Source organism: Pteropus vampyrus, unplaced genomic scaffold, assembly GCF_000151845.1.
Source record: "Pteropus vampyrus isolate Shadow unplaced genomic scaffold, Pvam_2.0 Scaffold170, whole genome shotgun sequence".
Lineage (NCBI taxonomy): Eukaryota > Metazoa > Chordata > Mammalia > Chiroptera > Pteropodidae > Pteropus > Pteropus vampyrus.
The window spans coordinates 324,147-344,783 of record NW_011888951.1 but is presented as its reverse complement, the minus strand read 5'-3'; the positions used below and the strand labels follow the sequence as shown (position 1 = coordinate 344,783).

General features: G+C 41.8%; 1 protein-coding gene and 1 non-coding gene across 2 annotated transcripts in view; both read right to left on the bottom strand.

Annotated features, from left to right (window-relative positions):
- Positions 1-4,792: 4,792 nt before the first annotated feature.
- Positions 4,793-20,637, bottom strand: part of C8B (complement C8 beta chain) — a 39,725-nt gene continuing 23,880 nt past the window's right edge. The window contains exons 9-13 of the mRNA XM_011370507.2: positions 19,222-19,350; positions 16,658-16,821; positions 9,518-9,671; positions 7,182-7,250; positions 4,793-4,944 (exon numbers count right to left, since the gene is read on the bottom strand). Of these exons, the coding sequence (XP_011368809.1) occupies positions 4,793-4,944; positions 7,182-7,250; positions 9,518-9,671; positions 16,658-16,821; positions 19,222-19,350 (668 nt within the window). The remainder of the gene's footprint in view (positions 4,945-7,181; positions 7,251-9,517; positions 9,672-16,657; positions 16,822-19,221; positions 19,351-20,637) is intronic.
- On the bottom strand, positions 9,800-9,918 carry LOC111745937. The gene has a single exon (XR_002782853.1). It is a non-coding gene; the product is annotated as a 5S ribosomal RNA (ribosomal RNA).

Sequence of the window (20,637 nt, the reverse complement as noted above, 5' to 3'; positions counted from 1 at the left end):
TCCATTTTCTGATGAGGAAACTGAGGCACAGAGAGGATAAATGACTTGTCAAGGTCGCTCAGCTAGGAAGTGGTGGCATCGGGTCTTATACCTCCCTCCATCTGCCCCCAAGGCCTTCAAATGTTACCAGATGCCATCCCAGGGCCCTTTCTCTGTCTCTTCTATGCAAGTGGGCTGGCAGGCAGGCAGGCACTGAAGCTGGATCTGCTTCTGTTACAGTGAGACGTTGGGGAGCAGTGCAGCGGCAGCCGTTGGACGGAGGCAGTTCTTCTACTTTCAAGCTGTGTGGTCTTGGGCAAATCGCTTAGTCTCTCCGAGGCTCTGTCTCATAGCCTGTCAGAGGCAGATAATAAATCCTTCCTCTTGCAGGAATTGAGAGGATTAAGTTGGATTAGGCATGTGGAAGTTCTTTGTAACTAGTAATGCCCTCTGCAAATATTAGTTATTATGCTGTTATATTTTCCCTTAATAACCTAGAGCTTGAGATATGAAAGCAGTTCATGTCCTTTATTAAGACATTTAGGTGCTAAGCTATTTTATGTCTTTCTTGTTCTCATGTGTCGTAGTAGGTTTCACAGTGAAATGTCTTTAAAACAATTTGCAATGACTTTAAAAAGACAAACCATAGTTCTTGTTGGTGGTTTGAGAAACAATGACATCCACAGTATAGCTAACTATGAAACACTGACTTTGCCCCAGGCGCTCTTCATATTTCACATGATGCTCACAGAACCCCAGGAGGTTGCTACTGTCACCACCACCATCTTACAGATGAGGAAACAAAAGCACAGATGGGTATGTAACCTCCATAAGACCACAAAGTTAGTAAGACACAGAGAGCCAGGCCATGTCACAAATGCAGATAGTCTGGCACCGGAGCATGCCCTTAGAAGTGCTTTGCTGCTCTGGCCTCTTCATCTGTGTTTCCAGTTCTTAGAGGTTGTGCTGTCCCCCAGCTACCTCAGTATACCCATCTCTGAGTTCCTGTGTACCTCAGTATGAGAATCTGGCCATATATTTAAGAAAGACAACTCAAAGAGGAACATGCCATGAAAACTCTGACAACAGTAACGGAATCTCAAAGACTTAAAGTGTACCATTCCAGTGTGTCGCTGTTAGGTTTTAGGTGAGCATTCAAGTTTACAATAAATCTATGATGAGAAAATGAGGTGGAGGCAACATGTTCGGATGATGATTTTTTAAAAGTTATTTATTCGTTTCTTGCCTCTGCCATATACTGGGCAGGCCTTTTAGCCCTGTTGAACCTTGGTTTTTTCATCAGCCCGTAAATGTGCTTCTCAGGTTTACCCCTGACACACAATTGCAGACTTGTCTGCTCCCTTCTATAAAGTTTCCCGGAAGATATCTGGTGGTCCCCAGTGGGTGTCACCAACACCTCTAATCAAGTTCTATTAGTCCTTATCTGACATCAGCTATTTTTCTGCCAATTTTATTAGACTCTTTGTTGCAATGCTGCCCACGAAGCTGGCTGAAGGTGCCTACCCTGGCCACTGCTGTGGTGGTTCCTCTTATCACAGGCTTCTGTACCTCAAACTTCATGCCACCATCATGTGCCACCAATTCACTGAAGTTTTTCACTGGCCTGGGAAGGGTCTGGCCTTGGCCCCACTCACGTCTCTTTTCATTAGTTCATTAATTCATGCAACGATTATTTATCATTGTCTGATTGTGCCAGGCACTGTACTGGAGACATATAAGTGCAGCAGGCAACACTATTCCTGCCTTCACGGACATTATATTTGAGAAGAAATAGGAGATGATAAATGAGTAAATTATAATAGTGTCTGGAAACATTAGTGAACAGGCATACTGTTATTAAGCACATCTGCAGTCTGTAAAAGAAAGTATTTCTTTATCAAGATTCTAATCATGAGGGTCCCCAGGAAGACCTGGCTGGTGTCCCAAGAGTTTTCTGCTCCAGGCACGCTCTCTCCCCAGGGCTTTTTTTTTTTTTTTTTTCCCCCATAAGTACGTGGGAACCGACCAGAGTCCTCTTCTTTAAAACAAAGATGGCATTTTCCTCTGGATTCTCTGCCAGCAGGTGCTCTTTCTTCTGGCCTCCCTCTAAATTCCACCTTGATGTCCACAGTCAGCTTATTTATTGTAAAGATCAGGTTTCCCTTTGAAGCTTTCTCTACGTGTCACTTCATGATGGTATTAATATCTACCCCATCGAATTCAGATAAAGATTAAATGAGATAATGTAGGCTAAAAGACTCATAAATTGAGAAGCACTCCATAATTGGCAGCTATTATTATAATAATTACTACTCCCACAGAAGTTACATGATTAGCCCAAGGTCACACAGGGTGGAAGCTGAGACACAGGACTCCCACCCCTGCACTCCCACCTCAAGAGCACGGTGGCGCTCATAGCATTTCAGAGGTTCACGTTCTTGGATACAAAACTGTCATATCCAAGTATCTTGTAGCGTTTTCAGGCTTCCAGGACCACTGCCAAACCACTGCCTAGACTGTACCCCGCGGATACTGTAGCTCTTACACAGGTACACTGGTTCGAACTACTGTTGCCAAGCTTTTCCAAAAGCACGGTTTGCATTTATTTTGTTTAATTCTTACATTATGTTTCAACCTCCTCCTAAATGCATTTGTTTGCAAGAAGAGCCACCAGGGGAAGTTCAGCCCACAAATAAGAATATAATTATTACACAGTTTAGCAGCGCCTGGGCATCACCCGGGTATTCACCGGTGCTCCGCAATTCAATTGTCTCTCCTTCAAGACTGTATTTAATAGGATAAACAATTTCTGCTAAATGCAATAAACGTAAACCTGGGCTGTCATCTCCATAATCAACTCGAATTTCCCATTAGAAGCGGTGGCTGTGATTGAGATTCAGAATTTAATTTGGTAGCACTGGCTTCAACGTCCTGGTGTCGGCTTCATGGGAGCCTCCCATCAAAAAAAGATGGGACAGCTTTTCCCTATCTCTGGGGAATCATAAAAGAAGATAGATTATAACTCAAGAAAATTATATAGCTTTGGTATAATGAAAGAGATAAAACATTATTGGATTAGTCTGTTGAAATAACAGCAGACAGCAAAGAAATAATATTAAGCCAAGAAAGGCCCAGACCTGTCAGTTCATTTGCAAGGGACACCAGGATGCAGGAAGGCTGACAGAATCACCACCCTTGCTGCAACAACCCCTGAGCTGCTCTTTCCAGTGGTTATTCTATTGGCTCAGTTCCAGATAGCTGGTTGAGCCAGATCGGTGGGTGGCGGTATCCTATGCTTTGGTGTCATGGACATATTAAGTAAGGTCTTACACCCCAGCACTAAGCCCAGTAGCAAACTCAAAGCCAATGATGTGGCCAAAAACAAACTGGTGAAAATAGGACGAACCAATTCACTTTTCATCGTATTTTCCCCCCCATCAATTTGATTTCAACAAAATTCACATGAAGTTCTGTAATTAGACAGGAAGTGCCTAAGAGCAAAAATATATTAAGAGATATTTTAACATGATAGAATGAAGGAGAGCAATAAAGATTAAGGGATCACTTGACTCAATCTAAATAATAAGAATATTTTGGTTTTTAATAACCTGAAGATCAACTGCCTTCTTACTGTCTGCAAGCACCTCCATCCTCCAAATGGAATTTGCACACAAGCAAGGTAGAAGGTACAGAGGTAGGAAAAGGTTTTCATTGCACATTGCCCAAAGTAATTAACTTTAACTTTTCCTTGACATGTTTCCTCTTCTAGCCACCACAACCTGTTCCCCTCTTTTTTGTCTCTCTTATTTAATTGTCTCTCATTCAGTGATCAGTTTCCTTGGTTCTTATCTCCAGCTCAGGATCTTCTCTTGGTACCCACTCATGTCACAAGTCAGCTCTGCCCCAGAAGGCCTGCTTGTGACATACACAACCACTCCCTTCCTGTGCATGACGTCAAAGGGAGCTGAGGAATCAGGATCCACCCCTCAGGTTGCATGGGTGAAGATTTGTCAATCTCTCTCTTTTATACACACACACACACACACACACACGCACACACACAGCACTTTCTCCTATATTTTATTTCATGAAAAATTCTTTGTTAATCAAACACCCATTTTTTGACAGGAAGGGAGCATCATAATTAAGAGTTTGAAACCCTGGATCTCGAGCACTCAGGTTTGCAGCCCAGCTCTGCCACTTCCTAACTGTGTAACCCTGACAAGTCATTTAACCGTTCTAAGGCTCAATCTCCCAGCTGTTTAATAGGGATAATATAGAGCATGCACCTTATACGGTTGCCATGAGGGTGGAATGAATTAACACAGAGAGCACTGTGGTTGGCACACAGGAATCATTCAACAAGACTCTTCAAGGGAAGAGAAGTTTAATATCTATTCATTGATCCATTATTGCACAACTACCATGTGCCAGTCACTGCTAGATAGTAGGACTTCAATGTGAATAGCTTCCACATAGTTCCTGGCTGGTAGTAAATGTGAGTGAAATAAAACTACAGAGGTGAGCAAAGTGAGGATTACCACGATGCTTAAACCCCTGAAGAACCTATAATGATCGTTTAAACTCGCTATTTGCTCCAATCAGTGTGCATTTTACAAATAACATCTTTATTTTAAACGTCCTGAATGGAACTGCCCTCCACCCTTGGGCTGGCTCCAGGTTGTGGCTGGTGTGGGGTGAGCAGGGTGAGTATCTAGTGTCGGGGAGAGCTAGCCTGAGCAACTAAAAGGCTCAGGGCTCTCAATGTGTGCAGTCCACAGTAGTGCCATCTGCTAGAAGCTCTCCCTTCCAATTAACAGTTAAGCGTTTCTGAAGCAGGGCCCAAGCAGGCGCTGCCCCCATTTTGAGGAAGTGGATTGTTGCACTGCCTTTGTCTTGTTTTCTGTCCTCCAGAACACGAAGACCAGTTTGACCAGCAATTCCACTTCCCATCAATGGGGACATCTAAAAGAAAAAATGTCAACGAACATTGATTAGCCCTATTACACTGTGGTGCCTACAGGTGGGGTCGAGTGTATTATCCAAAAGGTTTTAGGAGTCTGAATCTGTGATCTGCACCCTCTAGTCAACTGTCCTTCTTTCAGGCCATTGTGCTCACCACACTCCCTTCTACCACAGGGCCTTTGCACATGCTGTTCCCGCTGTCCAGAACATTCTTCCTTCCTCTGTTCATCTGATCAGTACTATTTACCCTTCAGATCTCAGTTTAAGGGTTATTTTCACAGAGAAACCTTCCCTGACCCCTAACTCCCTATCATTCTTCATATTTGAAGCTCTCAGAGCATTTTGTAGCAGTTACAATTGAAACTTTAAATATATTTCTGGGACAATTCAAATGATATTTATCTTTCTTTCTAAAGAGCAATCTCCATGATGACAGAAACCATATCTGATTTGCTCACCACTGAACCCCAGAACCTCAGCTGACACATATGAGGCCCTTAGCAATATTTGGTGAATGAATGGTTTCCAGCTTAGACACTTCTTAGCTACAGGATGCTGAACAGTTTACTTCTCAACGTATAAAATGGAGTTATCAACTGTGAGTGTTATGTATTTTAAATGAGGTGTTCTTCTCTGACATTTGCCTTTCCCTTGGGGAATTTTTGGTCATTGATGAGATTGCCAAATCACTTATATCAACCATGATATACCACGTGTCTGGCAGAGCTGCTAACTCACGGTGTAACTCTGGGTACACTACTTCATATCTCTGGGCTTTCACATTTATAAAGTGAGAGGCTAGAGTAGGTTATTTCCAAGGTCTCCTCCAACCAGGAGAAATCCTGTGGCTGTGTGATTGCACACTCCTGCCAGGTCACTGTGTGGGGCCTGGTTGAGGTGAGGGAGAAGAGAATGAAGATAAACCTGAGCATTTTCTGGGGAAGGAAATAGTGCAGGCAGGAGTTAAGAGCAAAGGCCGTAGAGTCAGACCCACTGGACCAGAACCTGATCATTGGGCAGGTTAGTTCGTGGCCCATTAAACCTCAGTTTCTTCACCTTTAAAGTGGGGATACTGATATTATCTACTTAACGAGGCTATTGTGGGGATTACCCGATTTAATACATGCAAAGTACAAATTTAATATATTTGAAATATATGTAAAACATGTAAAATACAATATGCAGAATAGATGTAAAATTAATATATGTAAAATACAAAAAGATTTAATATATGTAGCACCGTTTATTTAGTTCTAAAACAAACTAACCAATATTTGTTTTCCTCTTACAATGTGTTAGGCACTATTCTAAGCGCTTTATATATCTCATGAGAAACACAAGACAACTCTATGAGATAGTTAAAATCATTAGCTGCATTTAGCAGTTGGGAAAACTGAGGCATACAGAGGTGAAATAAGTTGCTCAGGGACACAGTTATGATAGAGATGGAATCTGAACCCAGCTTAGCTCAAGACTCAGCAAGGTGTCAGGTACACAGTAAAGTGCCTAATAAATGTTAGTTGTTTCTATTGGATGTGCCAATTTCCTTTTTAATGATAGCACCAAAAAGTCACAGAAAGGGAAATAAAGAGAAAGAGGAGTGGGGGGGTTGAGAACTCTCAGGTAATAAAATGGCCAAAGAACTTGAGAGTTGGAAGAGATTTTAATAGACCTTAATAGATCTTAATAGTTTGTTCTTTCATTTGTTATTTCAACACATGTCACTGAGCAGCAACTGTGCCGGGACATGGGGACACAAATAAATGGAACATGATCCCTACTCACCAACGCAGGAGAAACAGACACACAGAACCCAAAATATAATATGCTAAGAGCTATAATAAATATATGTTCAAAGTCTTACAGGAACCCAAAGGAAGAATTAACTAGCTCTCCTTTCTTTGGGGTGGGGGGCAGTTAGAAGACTTTTTACAGAGCAAGGGGCATCTGCACTGTATTTAGAGAGCTAAATAGCAGTTCACTAAATTAAAAAATGGTAATAAGCATTCCAAAATGATCCAAAGAGAAGACTTGCAAATGTTATGCATAGTAGTCCTGTAACATGAAGCACTCTCATGTGAAAATAATGAAATACACAATCCATAGCCAGGATGGGTCTCAAATTTCATAGTGTCCAGCTCTCTACCTGACACCCTCACCTAGCTCTTGCTCTTTCGAATTATTCTCTGGACTTCCCAAGATTTCCCTTTTCCCACCAACTCTCAAAGGCTCCTTACTTTCCCGTAAGGTGATCTCACAGGCTTGACCTTGGAATCCATTAGGACAGATGCATTCACAGCGTGATTCTGAAAAGACAATACAGAGAGTGAATTATACCACGTGAAGCAAACACCTCCTGGAATTCAGCCCTCCACATCACTGCTTTTCCACTAAGTTAAAAGAGGGCAAACATTTAGATGAATGGTTTGAAACAAGGTTTGGTGCCAAGAGTATCTACTCCTTTCTTGAGGGTCCTTTGCTCATAAAAGAGTGTTGATTACCATCATGGGGAATTATATGGAGTTGTTTAAGAATATTTCTCATTAGCAGAAATTTGACCTAGCCATATGTGTTCAGAGTCTAAAGCCACATTAGTAGTCAGAGAGGCCAATGGTCATTGATGCTCATTTTCACCACAGTTATAGCCTCTGCTCCCCTCTGTAGTGATGGGGAACTCACTACCTTTAGATGTCTCATCTGACCTTGGCCGGTTGACACTTTAGAAGATATTCCTTATGCTAATCTATAATGTCACCTTGGAGCTTCTCTCATCTGGATCACACAGAATCTCTTCACAGTATTGTCCTTCATAAGTCAGGCCATGTGAGTAATCCTAGTTCCTGGCTTCATATTCTCCCTTGCCTCCAGTACAGAACCTCAGGTGGGTACCAGTTTCTAGGTTCAAATTTCACACAAGGCAAGGGGGATTTCTGCAAACCTAGACCAAAACTTTGAGCAGATGAGTTGATCTTTTTACTGAACTGTCTCTCCCTTACAAGTCCTTTTCTTGATGGCAGAACTTCCAAACCTTAGACTCTGATTTATGACTGCTTTGCTCATATCCATCCTGTCCAACAAGCTAGACACACACTCATCAATCTCAGCTGAGCAGCTGGGATCTTTCTCCCTGAGAACATGCCTTTTCTGTAACTCTTTTGTGGAGCTTGCTCCATCCATGTGGTTTGATATGCCAACTGGCTCTTTGGGCTGGGATCTGCTACAACCAGTTACTCTAGACATGCTATTCTGAAAGCACGCTGGACGCTGCCTCTGAGTTTTGCCAGCCCATCACAACAAGAGCACAAGATCCCAGGCCCCAACCTTTCCCAAGTTTGCCCTGCTCACTGCAGTGACCCCGATGTGATCCTTAAAGTTAAGACTCAAGTTCTAGTGGCCCATCCTTGCCACCACTCCCAGCTCCCCAATCATCTCACCACATATCAGTCAGGATATGCACAAAGGGCCACTTCTGTGGCCAGAAGAGGTTCCGAGTCCATCCCCACTCTTTGGTGCAGACCACACAGCCTCAGCCTGCCCCTGTCAGGTTAATGCTACCATCACTCGCTGTGTCCCTTCTGGCTGGAAACTAGGTAGCCTTACAGCCATAATAGCATGTCCTACTTGTCTACATTCTGACTCCACTGGAGATAGTCAGACTAACACTGACACTAACACTTGATATAATTCAGTGTAATTCTTTGGTCAAGTCTAGCTCTCCCACTAGTTTATAAACATAGAGAAATGCTGGATCCTGTCTGCCAGTGAATTCAACTGTACAACAGCTTCTCAGGGCTGATTCTACAACAGAATCATCTGGTAGGCTTTTTGAAAGGCCAGTCTTAGTGATTTGCTTTAATTACTTTAGGCTGAGGCCTAGGCTTTGTGTTCATGAAAAGCTCCCTGAGTGATTCTCACATGCAGCTGGGACTGGAATCTGCTGCCTTAGAGGAACACCGAGCACTTTGCCATGAACTGAGTGAAGGGCTCTCCTCCTCAGTCCAGTCTAGGAAAGGTGGGGACTTTAGCAATTGTAAGTTACACCCAGGCTGCAGGTTACAACTACCTGGAGAGGATTTCACCACCCCGATGAGAGGCCCTTATCCAGAGATTCTCACATCATGATCCCGGTTGGGGCCTGAGCATCAGTAGTTCTGAAGGTCTCAAATACAGGAATTCCTCATTTTACTATGCTTCATTTGATTGCCCTTTGCAGGTGTTGCATTTTTTTTTTACAAATGAAGGCAAGACCTTCCACCAAAAATATTACCACCGGCTCTGTTGCAGTGGTCTGGAAATTAACCTGCAATGTTTCCAAGGTATGCCCGTCGTTCTAATGCCCAGCCAGGGTGAAGAGGCTCCACATGACCAGGGCACTCTTTTTTCCCCCTTGAGAAAATGAAAAGCACTTCATGACATACCCTGGGGCCTGAGGCAGAGGACTTGAGATTGACCTAGAGATTCTTCGTGACACACTCTGGAGGATATGTGGTTTTGATACTGTGTTCTGGCCCCTAGAACTAGCTCCTCCAGGTGATGGCTTTCACAAGAGACATCAGCTGCCTGGATATGGTACCTTTCAGGACAGGGACTCCATTCCCTTGGCAGGGGGCACAGTGGCAGGAGCTGACTTCTTTCTGGAACTCCTCCAGGGCCTGTTTCATGTTTTGCTTCACTCTGCTGGAGTAGGCAAAGTCTGCAGCTGTCACCAGTTCATACAGAGGCTCTGCCTGGGAAGGGAGGAGAGGCATTTATTTCTTTTATTTTTTCTTTTATTTTTTTGGCAAGGCAACCCTTGGTTGACCTCACAGACTGCAAGGACCTTATCAGTTTACAATCCCTTATTTTTTATTTTTTACACCTACAGCACCTGGTCTTCCTAGGTGGTCTCCCATCCAAGTACTAACCAGGCCCGACCCTGTTTAGCTTCCAAGATCAGATGGGATCGGGCTTGTTCAGGGTGGCATGGCCATAGATGAAAGGCATTTGTTTTAACAGAAAACATTCATCAAATAAAAGCATAAAGCAAGGCTCCATGGGAAATGGCAAGGAGTCAGTACATGGAGACCAAAATGGATTCATATGGAACTGGATAAATGTCACAGCATATAGATGGATGCACTATCAGCTCTCTGCCCCACCCCACCTTATATTCATAAAAAAGCTCATTCGAGTTCAGATCAGCCAATACTTACTGAATACCTCCTAAGTGCCGGGAATTCAACATAAGGAATAGGATAAAATTCCCGCTCATAAGAAACTGAGATTCTAGAGAGAGAGAAATATACTAACAGATACAGCACAGTGTCCACAGGTAACTGAGGAAATTTATAATGAATAGAGAGAGCAGGTGATTAATCCATCTTTGGTGGTGGGGAGGAGGTGATTTTCAAGGAGCTCTTTAAAAGTATTAAAGGAGCCTTGCCCTAACATCGCTCCCTCTCCGAACCTATCAAAAGCTTTCACATCATGCGAGAGCCACTACCAGGAAAACTTTCCTGAGCTCCAAAGCTTACCGGAACATCCTCCCACCATGAAACACTCAAAACACAGTCTATACTACTCATCTGATACAAATTCTTTTTGCTCCTTTGTGATCATACCTTTTTAATGTGTTGAAATCTCTTTTTTTCCCTCCTCTAATTAGATTGTAAGCTCCTGGCAATCAGGGCTACACATACTCAGCTCTGTCTCTCTAGGGTACAGCCCTGAGCTTAGTGAGAAACGCTGATAAAAGTCGAAGAATGAATTAAAGGGGAATGGAAGACCTCATCAGGGCAAAAGCAGCAGCAGGCGTGGAAGAGAGGGTGTGGATAGCTGAACCATAGAGTCAGAATGTAGCTGGTAGCTCAGTGGGCATAGCAGTGTTTAAGAGGAAGCCATAGATGGATGTGGGCTAGGAAAAACCAGAGGCAAAGAGTCCAAAAAATGTAGTAAAAAATGTTCAGTGGCCCCCTTGGCTCTAGTTTCAGCTCCAGGGCCAGGTTCCTCTCCAGATTTTGTTTGTGATCCTGTCCTAATCCAGCCCTGGAGAGTTTAGGGTCTGCCTAAATGCAGGCAATCATGCCTAATAGAAGCCTCCAGTGGGAAGAAAATTGCTTCCATTTCTTAATGCATCTGATGCTGACCTTCGCCCCAGTGGGCAAAGCAAGGCCCCTTGGTGGTCCCATTGTCTCACTGTTTTGTGGTCAATGAATTGATCCAGAGGCTGTTTGCACAACCCTCCAGCCTGCTGGCTGCACGTGGGGGAGGGTTGGGAGGGAAGTGGGGCAAGTTTGCTGTATACCAATGATGAACAACTCCAACAGTCTGCTTTCCCTACAGAGCACCTTGAAAAGCTGCCTTTAACCACCCAGAGATTTTCCTTCCAGCACTAAAATTTGCTCCAGGAGAGAGAGTAAGACAGAGGCAGAACTGGAATAAACCTTCCACATATACTGTGTTCCAGGAGCTGTGATGGAGGTTTATAAACATGATCTCACTTCATCATCACAAGGTAGCAATTATTCATCCAGTTTTCAGGTGAGGTTAAATAACTTGAATAAAGTCAAAGAACTCATAAAATAGCATTGTTAGGATTCTAACCCAAAGCCTTTGTTTTTCCTACTAGTTCTAGATGATCATTAACAAAAATGGCTTGACTATTTCCATTTCCAACCTCTATCCCAAGGTTCTCCAAATTTTGTAGAGTTTGGTGGAGTTCTGAGCAGCAGCTCCTCTGAACTTCTTAGCTCCCTTTTTAAAATTAAGTTATTATGGCGAATCTGTCCATTCTTTGGTTTGGGGGTCCTCTTATTCTGTCTCTTTCTCTTTTCTCCTCTTTTCTTCCCTCTCTTCCTTTTTCTCCTTTCCTCCTTCCATCTTTCTTCTCATCTCTCCCTCAAATACACAGTCCTGACTGATCACTGGGTCCTTAGCTCACCTGCCCTTATGGGAATTTTATATTTATCATAATTTGCTACAAAGAGATGACAGGTGCTCCATGCAGTTCTCTATGATGGACCCCGGTGACCACCATTATTAATAATAACAAATAATTATTGCCAAAACTAGCATTTATTAGGTGCTGAACTAAATACATACATTTTCTATCTTAATCTTCACGACAATCTTATGAGTCAGGTAGTCTTCTGCATTCCCACTTTACAGATGAAAAGGCTGAGGCACAGAAAAGTTAACACTGACCAGAGTCACAGTCGGTAAGTAGCAGAAAAAGATCTGAACCGTTATCATTGTGGTCTATTTTCCTTCAGTACATTTTTTTTGGATAGGCAGATGGACACATATTTACAAAAACTGGTGGCATAAGACTGTAGTTTTACATTCCACTTTTTTCACTTAACATCATACTATGAGCGTTTTCCCATGCTATTCACTATCCCTTGATAAACTGATTTTTTTTTTTTTTTAATGGCTGCATAGCATCCTGTTGTATGGGTCAACTGCAATGTACTCAACTCTTCCCCTATTATTATTAGTGAATTTTTAGATTGTTTCTCTTTTTTCTTTTCTCTTTTGCTACTACAAATAACAAAATAAGGCATGTATGTGTGTGTATATATATGTGTGTGTGTGTATATGTGTATATATATCTTTATCTACTTTTAAAATTATTTCTTTAGTCAATTCTATATTTGAGGTACTGGATTTTTAATGTTTTAGATGTACATGGTTAAATTCTTTTCCTAAAGGGTTGTACCGAAATTTATATTCCCATCTCAATGTTCTCAATGACATTGAGTATTATAGATTTTTAATCATTATCAATTTGACAGGTAAAAATAATATTGCATTGTTATTTTAATTTTTATTTTTTATTCCTAGAGAGGTTTAAATTTTTGCATATTTATTCATCATCTGAGTTTTTCTGAGAGTTGTCTATTTCTTTAAGATGTGTTTTTCTTATAAACTGCATCATTCCATACACATTAAAAATTTCATTTGTGGCAAAATTATTTTGTTGGTGTGTAACCTGCCACTTAATTACATTCACTGTTTCCTTATTTGAAATTCAGAATTTATTTTCAGGGGTGAAATTCAGTAGTCCAAGTCCAACATTATCTCACCAGGCAAGGCCACTACAACATCTGTATTAAATCTTCTCGTGGTCAGATGAATTTGTTTTTAGAGAATCTTTGACTAAGTTGTTTTAGAAAAATGTGAAGGTCATTATCACAGTTTACCAAATACATCAGCTTCTTTTCTTTCTGGGCACGTGGCAGGGCTGCGATTCCTTGCCATCCTTAAGAACGGATTTGCAATTTGACTTGTTTTGAGCAGTGAAAGGTGAGCGGAGGGAGTGTCCCTTCTAGACTGATGTTTTTGGAGCAGAGCGAGGTGACTTTTCCCATTCCCTTTCCTTTTCTATGGCAATCTTGGGAGCATGTGACAAGATAAAGCCTCCTATCACCTAGATCCCTGAGTGGCGTCGAGAAAAGCCCCCTTGCTAATATACTTTGAACATGAGTGTGATTAAGGAAACAACTTTTGTTGCACTAAGACACTGCGGTTTGGGGGCTGCTTCACTGCGGCATAACCTAGGCTCTTCGGATCTCTACGTGGGCACCACTCACTACTATCTTTTTTCCTTCTAGCCTGGGCAACGCCCAAGCTCCATACAATGGTTTCTCCAACAGCCTGGATGCCAGACCACAACCTAGCTACCCTGACAACAATAGAAATGTATGTGGATGACAGGCTTTGTGTCTAGGATTGCCAGTTGAATACAGAATGTTCATTTAAAATTGGATTCTAGATTTAAAAACATACAATTTGTAGTATAAGTGTGCCCCATGAAATATTGGGGAAATGCTTATACTAAAAAATTATTCCGCCTTTGTCTGAACTTCAAATTTAACTGATGTCCTCTATTTGCATTTGTGAAATCTGGTCACCCTTTATATGATTCCTTTAATATCTCAAAATGTCTTTGGGATATTTCATCCATTAAGGACCTTTTCCCTGGGCCACAAGCTTTTTCCTTCTAGACCTCTCTTCATGGTTGTCATTCCATTATCTACAGGCATTTAGTGTTGCAAAGAATTCTAAGACCAGTATGACTTTTATTTTTATAGGACATATTTGTCCTTAAAACAAAAAATATAAAGCATGTGTTTCAGTATAGTCATGTTTTCAGTACTTTTGCCTACTTTTCAATGAGCTGCTCATTTTGCACCATCAGCTCAGGGAAGTTTCTCTCATTATGTGTTTGATTAATGCATCTTCACATTTAATGTTGTCTCTTTCTCAGGAAGAAATCCCCGAGTTTTAGATTTCTATTTCTGTACTCTCTGTCCATCATGTTTCTTTTATGTCATTGTTTTAATCTCGTTGTCTTTTGCTTCTACATTGTAAGAACATTCTTATAGCACCTTCCACATCACTGACTCAATTTTCTGCAGTGTCAATTCTGTTCTTTATAGTTTCCAATGTGGGTTTTAATTCTGCTATTGTGTTTTTGGATTCCTATATTCAGCCACTTCCCTTTTCATATGATTAGTGTCCAAACATCTCAGCTTCTATTTTTTATTTCATAAATTCCTCACTTTCTTAAATTTTATTATAATCACAAAACAAATGCATCCTAAAATTTACTTCTATTTTTTCTATATTTTAGATGTATTCTTGTCTTCTGCATCTTGAATGTCATGTCAATCTCTGGGTTCAGAATTCTCTTTTTATGCCTATTGCTGTCTCTTAACTCTCCTTTGAACAAAGAGCCATTGCTTGGTGTCTAAAGTTTACCAGTAAACACTGTGAATGGGCTCTTCTGTGGTTTTCTTCCCTGCCCAACTGCCTCCTACAGGAAACAGGTTTCTGATCTTGATCTTTAACACTGGCTTATATATGCGAGGCTTGGCCAACACTTGTGTCTAGGAATTGCTAATCGAGTGGGCCCTGCTGTCCTGGAAAGCCATTGCTACTCCAGCTACCTGGCAAGCTGATTCTGCAGAGAAGAATTAGTCTGAGATAATGTGAAGCCATCTGCAACGTTCTCTTACCAGAAACTGCATGAAGGAGTGGGACACCCAGAATGTATATTTCCAACTCGGGTTAGGAATGCACAGAGGAAGTGTGTAAAAACCTTCAACGATCTTGCCCCCACAACTCCTGAAAACATCTCTGATTCTCTAATCTCTTCCCCGCTTTTGGCCCACACAGCTCTTCATGGCACTATGCCGATAGTGGGTATGACTTTCCATTCTCCCCATATGTACTGGGAAGTGTCTGTGCCTTTGGTAAAGTGCTACAAGTCCATGATTGTTTGCAGGCCTGTTTTAGATGCTTAGTGCACCGCCCCCGCCCCCCCCCCGCCCACATCCAATATCACATCATATGCTTGGCACTTAATACTCCCAAAGCCCAGGCTGGCACATCCAACCTATTTAGACAGGTAGTCAGGGCAATCCATTATTCAGGTAAGAGATAAGTAAAAACTAAATACCAGGGATCTATTTTCTCCTGAACTCTGTTTTCCCCCATGTCCATTTGTGATACCAATCAACATCATCTTGCCATCAGCCAATCCCAGATTTCTCTGGAGCTTCATGAGCCTGTTTCTGACTTAACCTTCCCGATGCTCACCTAAATATCATTACTGAATAAGTGGCAGAGGAGAGGATTTGAATGGCAGCCTTCTTGTTCTGCAGAAATTATGCATTTGACATACAATAACGACCATGAGAGAAATTGTCAAGGCTGAGAACTGCAGAGCCCCCATAAGAGCTCCAGCCCCTCAACTCCCCTCTTTGTCTGCAAGAGCAAATCTCCAGGGGGTGGACACTAGACCATCAATGACTGTACAGATGACAGCAAGAAAGGGAAGGTGTAGGATATGACATGGACACCATGCTGAAGGCCCCATAGGCAAGGACCTACCACTGCTGATGTGTGTGACAGTCCTGTTCTAGCAAACGTCTTCTTAGTTTAAGTTCGCAAAGCTGCTCTTGTTTGGGTGACAGGTGGTTGGGATCATTATTTTTTTTTATTATTCATCAAACCCACAGGAAAGTCTGGAGGGGAGGGAAGAGGTGCAAGTCTCATGTCTGGACTTAATAGAGACTCTTGAGCAGCCACAGATGGGTGCAACCTCTGTGAACTTGATTTTTATCAGCCACGAAATGGAGATAAGCATACTTAATTTGCAGACTAGTAAAGTTAAATGAAATAACACTGTTAAAGCCTCTGGCAGACTGTCATGAATGTAGCAGGTGCCCAAAAGATGTTAGTGATTAGCATGATGTGTTATTCTGTCCTATAAGACGGATATGCTTGTATGTATCTTACTATTCAGCATAGACTGTATTTTTCATCTTTGTACTTTCCTCTGTTTTCCTCTAGTGTCTCAGCTTTTATCGCAGGAACGTAGCAACTATTTGTTGGTTGCCTGAATGTTTAAATGAACAAATAACTGAATGAGTAATTCCCTCATGAAATGGAAACAATATTAATTTAAGAAGGCTGGAATTAGAGGCTGATGGTTAAGTTTCTTTAGCAACCTGGGGGCCCAAGTGAAGGGATCGGGCTCTCTAGCTGGTGCTAAGCAGTGTATTATAATCAGTTCACTCCAAATACATGTTCCACTATAATATATGTGCCTCAAGATTAGGGCTCGGGTCTTATTGAGCTCTGCATCCCATACCGTGGCTCACAGTACTTCTTCATAGCTGTTTTCAGAATAGAGAGAAGAATGGGTAGAGCAGCTGCCCAGCTGTACCTTAATTTTGATGATGTCCGGGTTGTACTGCACTGCGTCTCCCCACTCCTGCATCAGGTCTGCTGTCGGCAGGTCCTTGTACGCCAGGGCAGTGATATACTCACTTGCTCCTCCTCGCACAAGGACTACCAAGTCCTCTACCATGGTATTTCTCTTCTTTCTGTCTGATTTGGACAGAGATGTGACATGTCAAGGAATCCACTTTTGCACCTTGGAATTTACGGAAACCCAACCAACAATCATGATATTCACTGAGCTCACTTTGCAGATGTGGGTGGACAAGACACATCCCTGTCAGCAAAGGAGTCACAGTGCAAGGGATAAAAGACAGCTCACCCAATCATATATGACGCAAGTTGGGGGCCAGACAAGGAAGGGACATTTATTTTGAGCATCTATAAATGTCAGTCACTAAGTGAGCCTAACTGATGATAGATAGATGATAGATGATGAATAGATAAATAGATAGATAGATGTAGATAGATTGATAGATAAGTAAATAGGTAAATAGATCATTGATAAATACCTACATACACATATATATATACATATACATACATATATATGTATCAATCTACCTGTGTGTACACACACACACACACACACACACACATATGTGTGTGTATATATATATATATCTATATATATATATGTATATATAAATGGGTAGATTGGTAGATAGATAATCAATCACCTATGTGTCAGTTTCTAATCTAAGTGTTGTACAAGTATTAACTCAATCTTCACTATGAAATAGGAACTATATAATTTGCAGATAAGAAATCTTAGGCACTAAGTGTTAAGGAATTTAGCCAGCTAGACTTGCCCAAGCTCTAAGCTATATCACTTCTTTGAGTAGGATGACAAAAGTGGGGAAATTGGTAAAGGCTGGACTCTGCATGTGAGAGATACCCTCTAAGGAGTGTCTACAATAAAGTGGTTATTATTTCGACTTCTCATGGAGTTTCCCAGAAAGCCCTCAGTTATATCAGTGAGTCATTCCTACTCTAATTTGTCCATGTGCTGCTCAGTGCCAAAAGACCTGGTATAAAGTGACTACTCAGCTCCGAGCCTGCAATAAAAACCTGAGCATCATAAAAAGAAGGTCTTGTATACTGCTGGTAGGTGTGTAAATTAGTACAACTATTTTAGAAAACAGCTTGTTATTATCTAGTCTAGAAAAAGTACATACTCTACAATGCAATAATTCCACTCCTAAGTGTAGTCCCTGAAGACACACTTGCACACGCAACCAGATGACTGTGTAAGAATGTTCATGGTAGTATTGATTATAATTGCTTGAAATAGAAAACAACCCGAATTCAACAGTAGAATGGACAAACACAAAGCGTTGTATTCATATAATAAAATACTATACAGTAATGGAAATGAACTAACTATAGTTATACATTAAAATATGATGTTAAGTGAAAAAAAAGAACAAAACTGAAAAGATTACATTCCATGCATATAAAGTTCAAAAACAAGCAAGACTAAGCAAGACTAAGCCATCTTGGTTAATGACACATATGGGTGGTAGAACAATAAAGAAAGGAAGAACATGTTTAATACAGAAGAGAGGAGTTGTGATTGACAAGGGCTTTTCGGGGTGCCGAGAATGTTTCTATCTAGTAACTTGGATGGGGGGTGGTTACTTTACAAGTCATCTATAAAGAGAACCTATGTTGTATGCATGCCTCCCTATGTAGAATGCATCTTTCAACCCAGCCCCACAAAAATGAACAAATAAACAATAACAACTACACATCAGCCACAAATACAAGAGTTTGTTCTAGACCAGCAGTTAATTTTTGTTGTTGTTTTGTTTCACTGTGAAACTCTTTCTTTGCATAAACTTAGTGAGTAGAGCTGATGAAGGAGAGCTACTTGAGGTGCAGGAAGGATTGGGGATTGGAGGCCTGCTGATCAGCCCCTTTCCTATTCCATTTGCCGTATTGATTCCCGAACCTTTGTATGGCCTTCAAGTTCCCTGCTCCTAAGACACCTGGCTTCAATACGTACCTCTGATCTGGTCTCTCGGCCATGTGAGCTCTGCTCCATAATCTGTGGCTTTGCCTGCTCTTCTAGTCTTTGTATCGCCTATTCTCTCAGGTAAGGATTAGCCTCCTCACCTGCCTCCTCCACTTCCTCCACCTGCTCTGGATCCTAGCAATCTACCTCTAGCCAGGCCAACTCCCAGCCCCCGGACTAAATTTCCACTGCTAGATTATTTTTCTTCCTGCCTGAAACACAGCTTTGATACTTTACTCCTCCCGTGGCAATTCAAATGACCACTCCCTCAGGAAGCCTGCCCTGGGTTGGGTGCTTATCACTGTCTTGTCATTGGTTCTTTGTTTGCCGACTTCATGAGGATAGAAACACACCTTGTATTCATTTTTTGTATGCCCAGCACATAGTAGGGGCTAGGTAAATTTTTAATGAATTATTATTATTTCGTTTAGAATGCCTTGGAATATCCAGTATTTAGCCTAAAGAAAGACAAGGTCCTAGGAGTGCTAAAGGGAAAGATGATAAGCATGGAAGTCACATGCCCTGCCACTCACCTTTTATTTCTTTCAGAATACCCTCGCATTTCTCCAGCGACACACCCAGCTTGACATAGACCGCTTTCACGGCAGCACCAATTTTAAAACCATTTTGGGCACAGCTATGAATATCCTTAAGAGAATAATCTGAAAGAAGCAAGAAAACAGGCTCATGATCTAAAGGTAATTCATCCTGTTCCTTTCCTTGTGATCAATTCCAGAGGCCTAGCCCTTCCTGGATGTCATGGGGCCATACGGGGACTCAGATTCAAATAAATGGGTGGCCAGCCTGATGACAAGAATGAAGCAGCTACTGCACCAGGGAAGACACCTCATCAGAAGATCAGTAGCAGCTTCTCCTTCTAGCCTCCTCAAAGACTCTGAGGGCTTTTGCTGCCCACCAAAGAGGGGAAGTGCTCAGTCCCTCTCTAAAAATGTGGTTCCTTATCAAGTGTCTAGGGACTGATCCAGCGAGTAGAGGCTGCTGCAGTCTGTCTGCCTTCCCCTGACACACCTTTTCTAATCTTTGATGTAGTAGAAAGAGCTTGTTAGTTGATTAATGGAGGTAATGCAATAAAGTGTCAGGTACCGTACCTAGCAAAGAGAAGGGGCCCATCCCCTTTATTTCTTCTTTATTTTTGGATCATTTCTCACTTGTCCCTCCCTAATTCTCCCAAAGGCATCCTCCTCCCCTGGGCTTGCTGAAATCTCAGGTGTGGCTTCCAAGTACCTTTCTGTAGCACTTTGAAGCCAGTGTGAGGACAGGAGCGTGATTTTGACGACTCTGGCTGTTGAGTTAGTAACGTTAGTGTAGAACAGTTTTCTCCAAGGCACATTCCTTGAAACGTAAATCCTATGATAAAATCTCTTCTAATTCCTGTGCTAACAAGTTTTATAAGAAAAAGCGCTTCTGTGGTAAATATGATCAAAGTTGTATCAGAAGAGGTGGAGAGGTCATTTTATGGCACTATGCTTGTGAAACTCTAAAAATGGGGTCTCTTATGTTTCCCCAACTTATCACAGAGCCCATTTGAGGGAGTATGAAGAGCACTTCTGAAACCACTGGTATGGGGAAGAGTATCCTCTTCGATCTTGGCAAGACCGAGGCCACCATAACATAAATTTACATTATGTGCCATGTGTCTTCTAGCAAGAACACTGGACTTGTAGTCAAGCCCTTGCTCTGCCACTGTAAACTGTGTGACCTAGGGCAGCTCACTTAACCTGACAAGTGCCATGTTGTTTGAAAGAATACTGGACTGGGAAGTGGGAAGCACACCTTAGATTTATAGTTGGCTATAACTGGAAAGATCTGTAATATCTGTATGAGGAACAAATTGTAGAGGAGGAATGAGAATTTAATGTTAGTTTGGAGGCTATGGAAATAATCTACAGCCTTGATACTTAAAGTATGGTCTATAGATCAGCAGCATC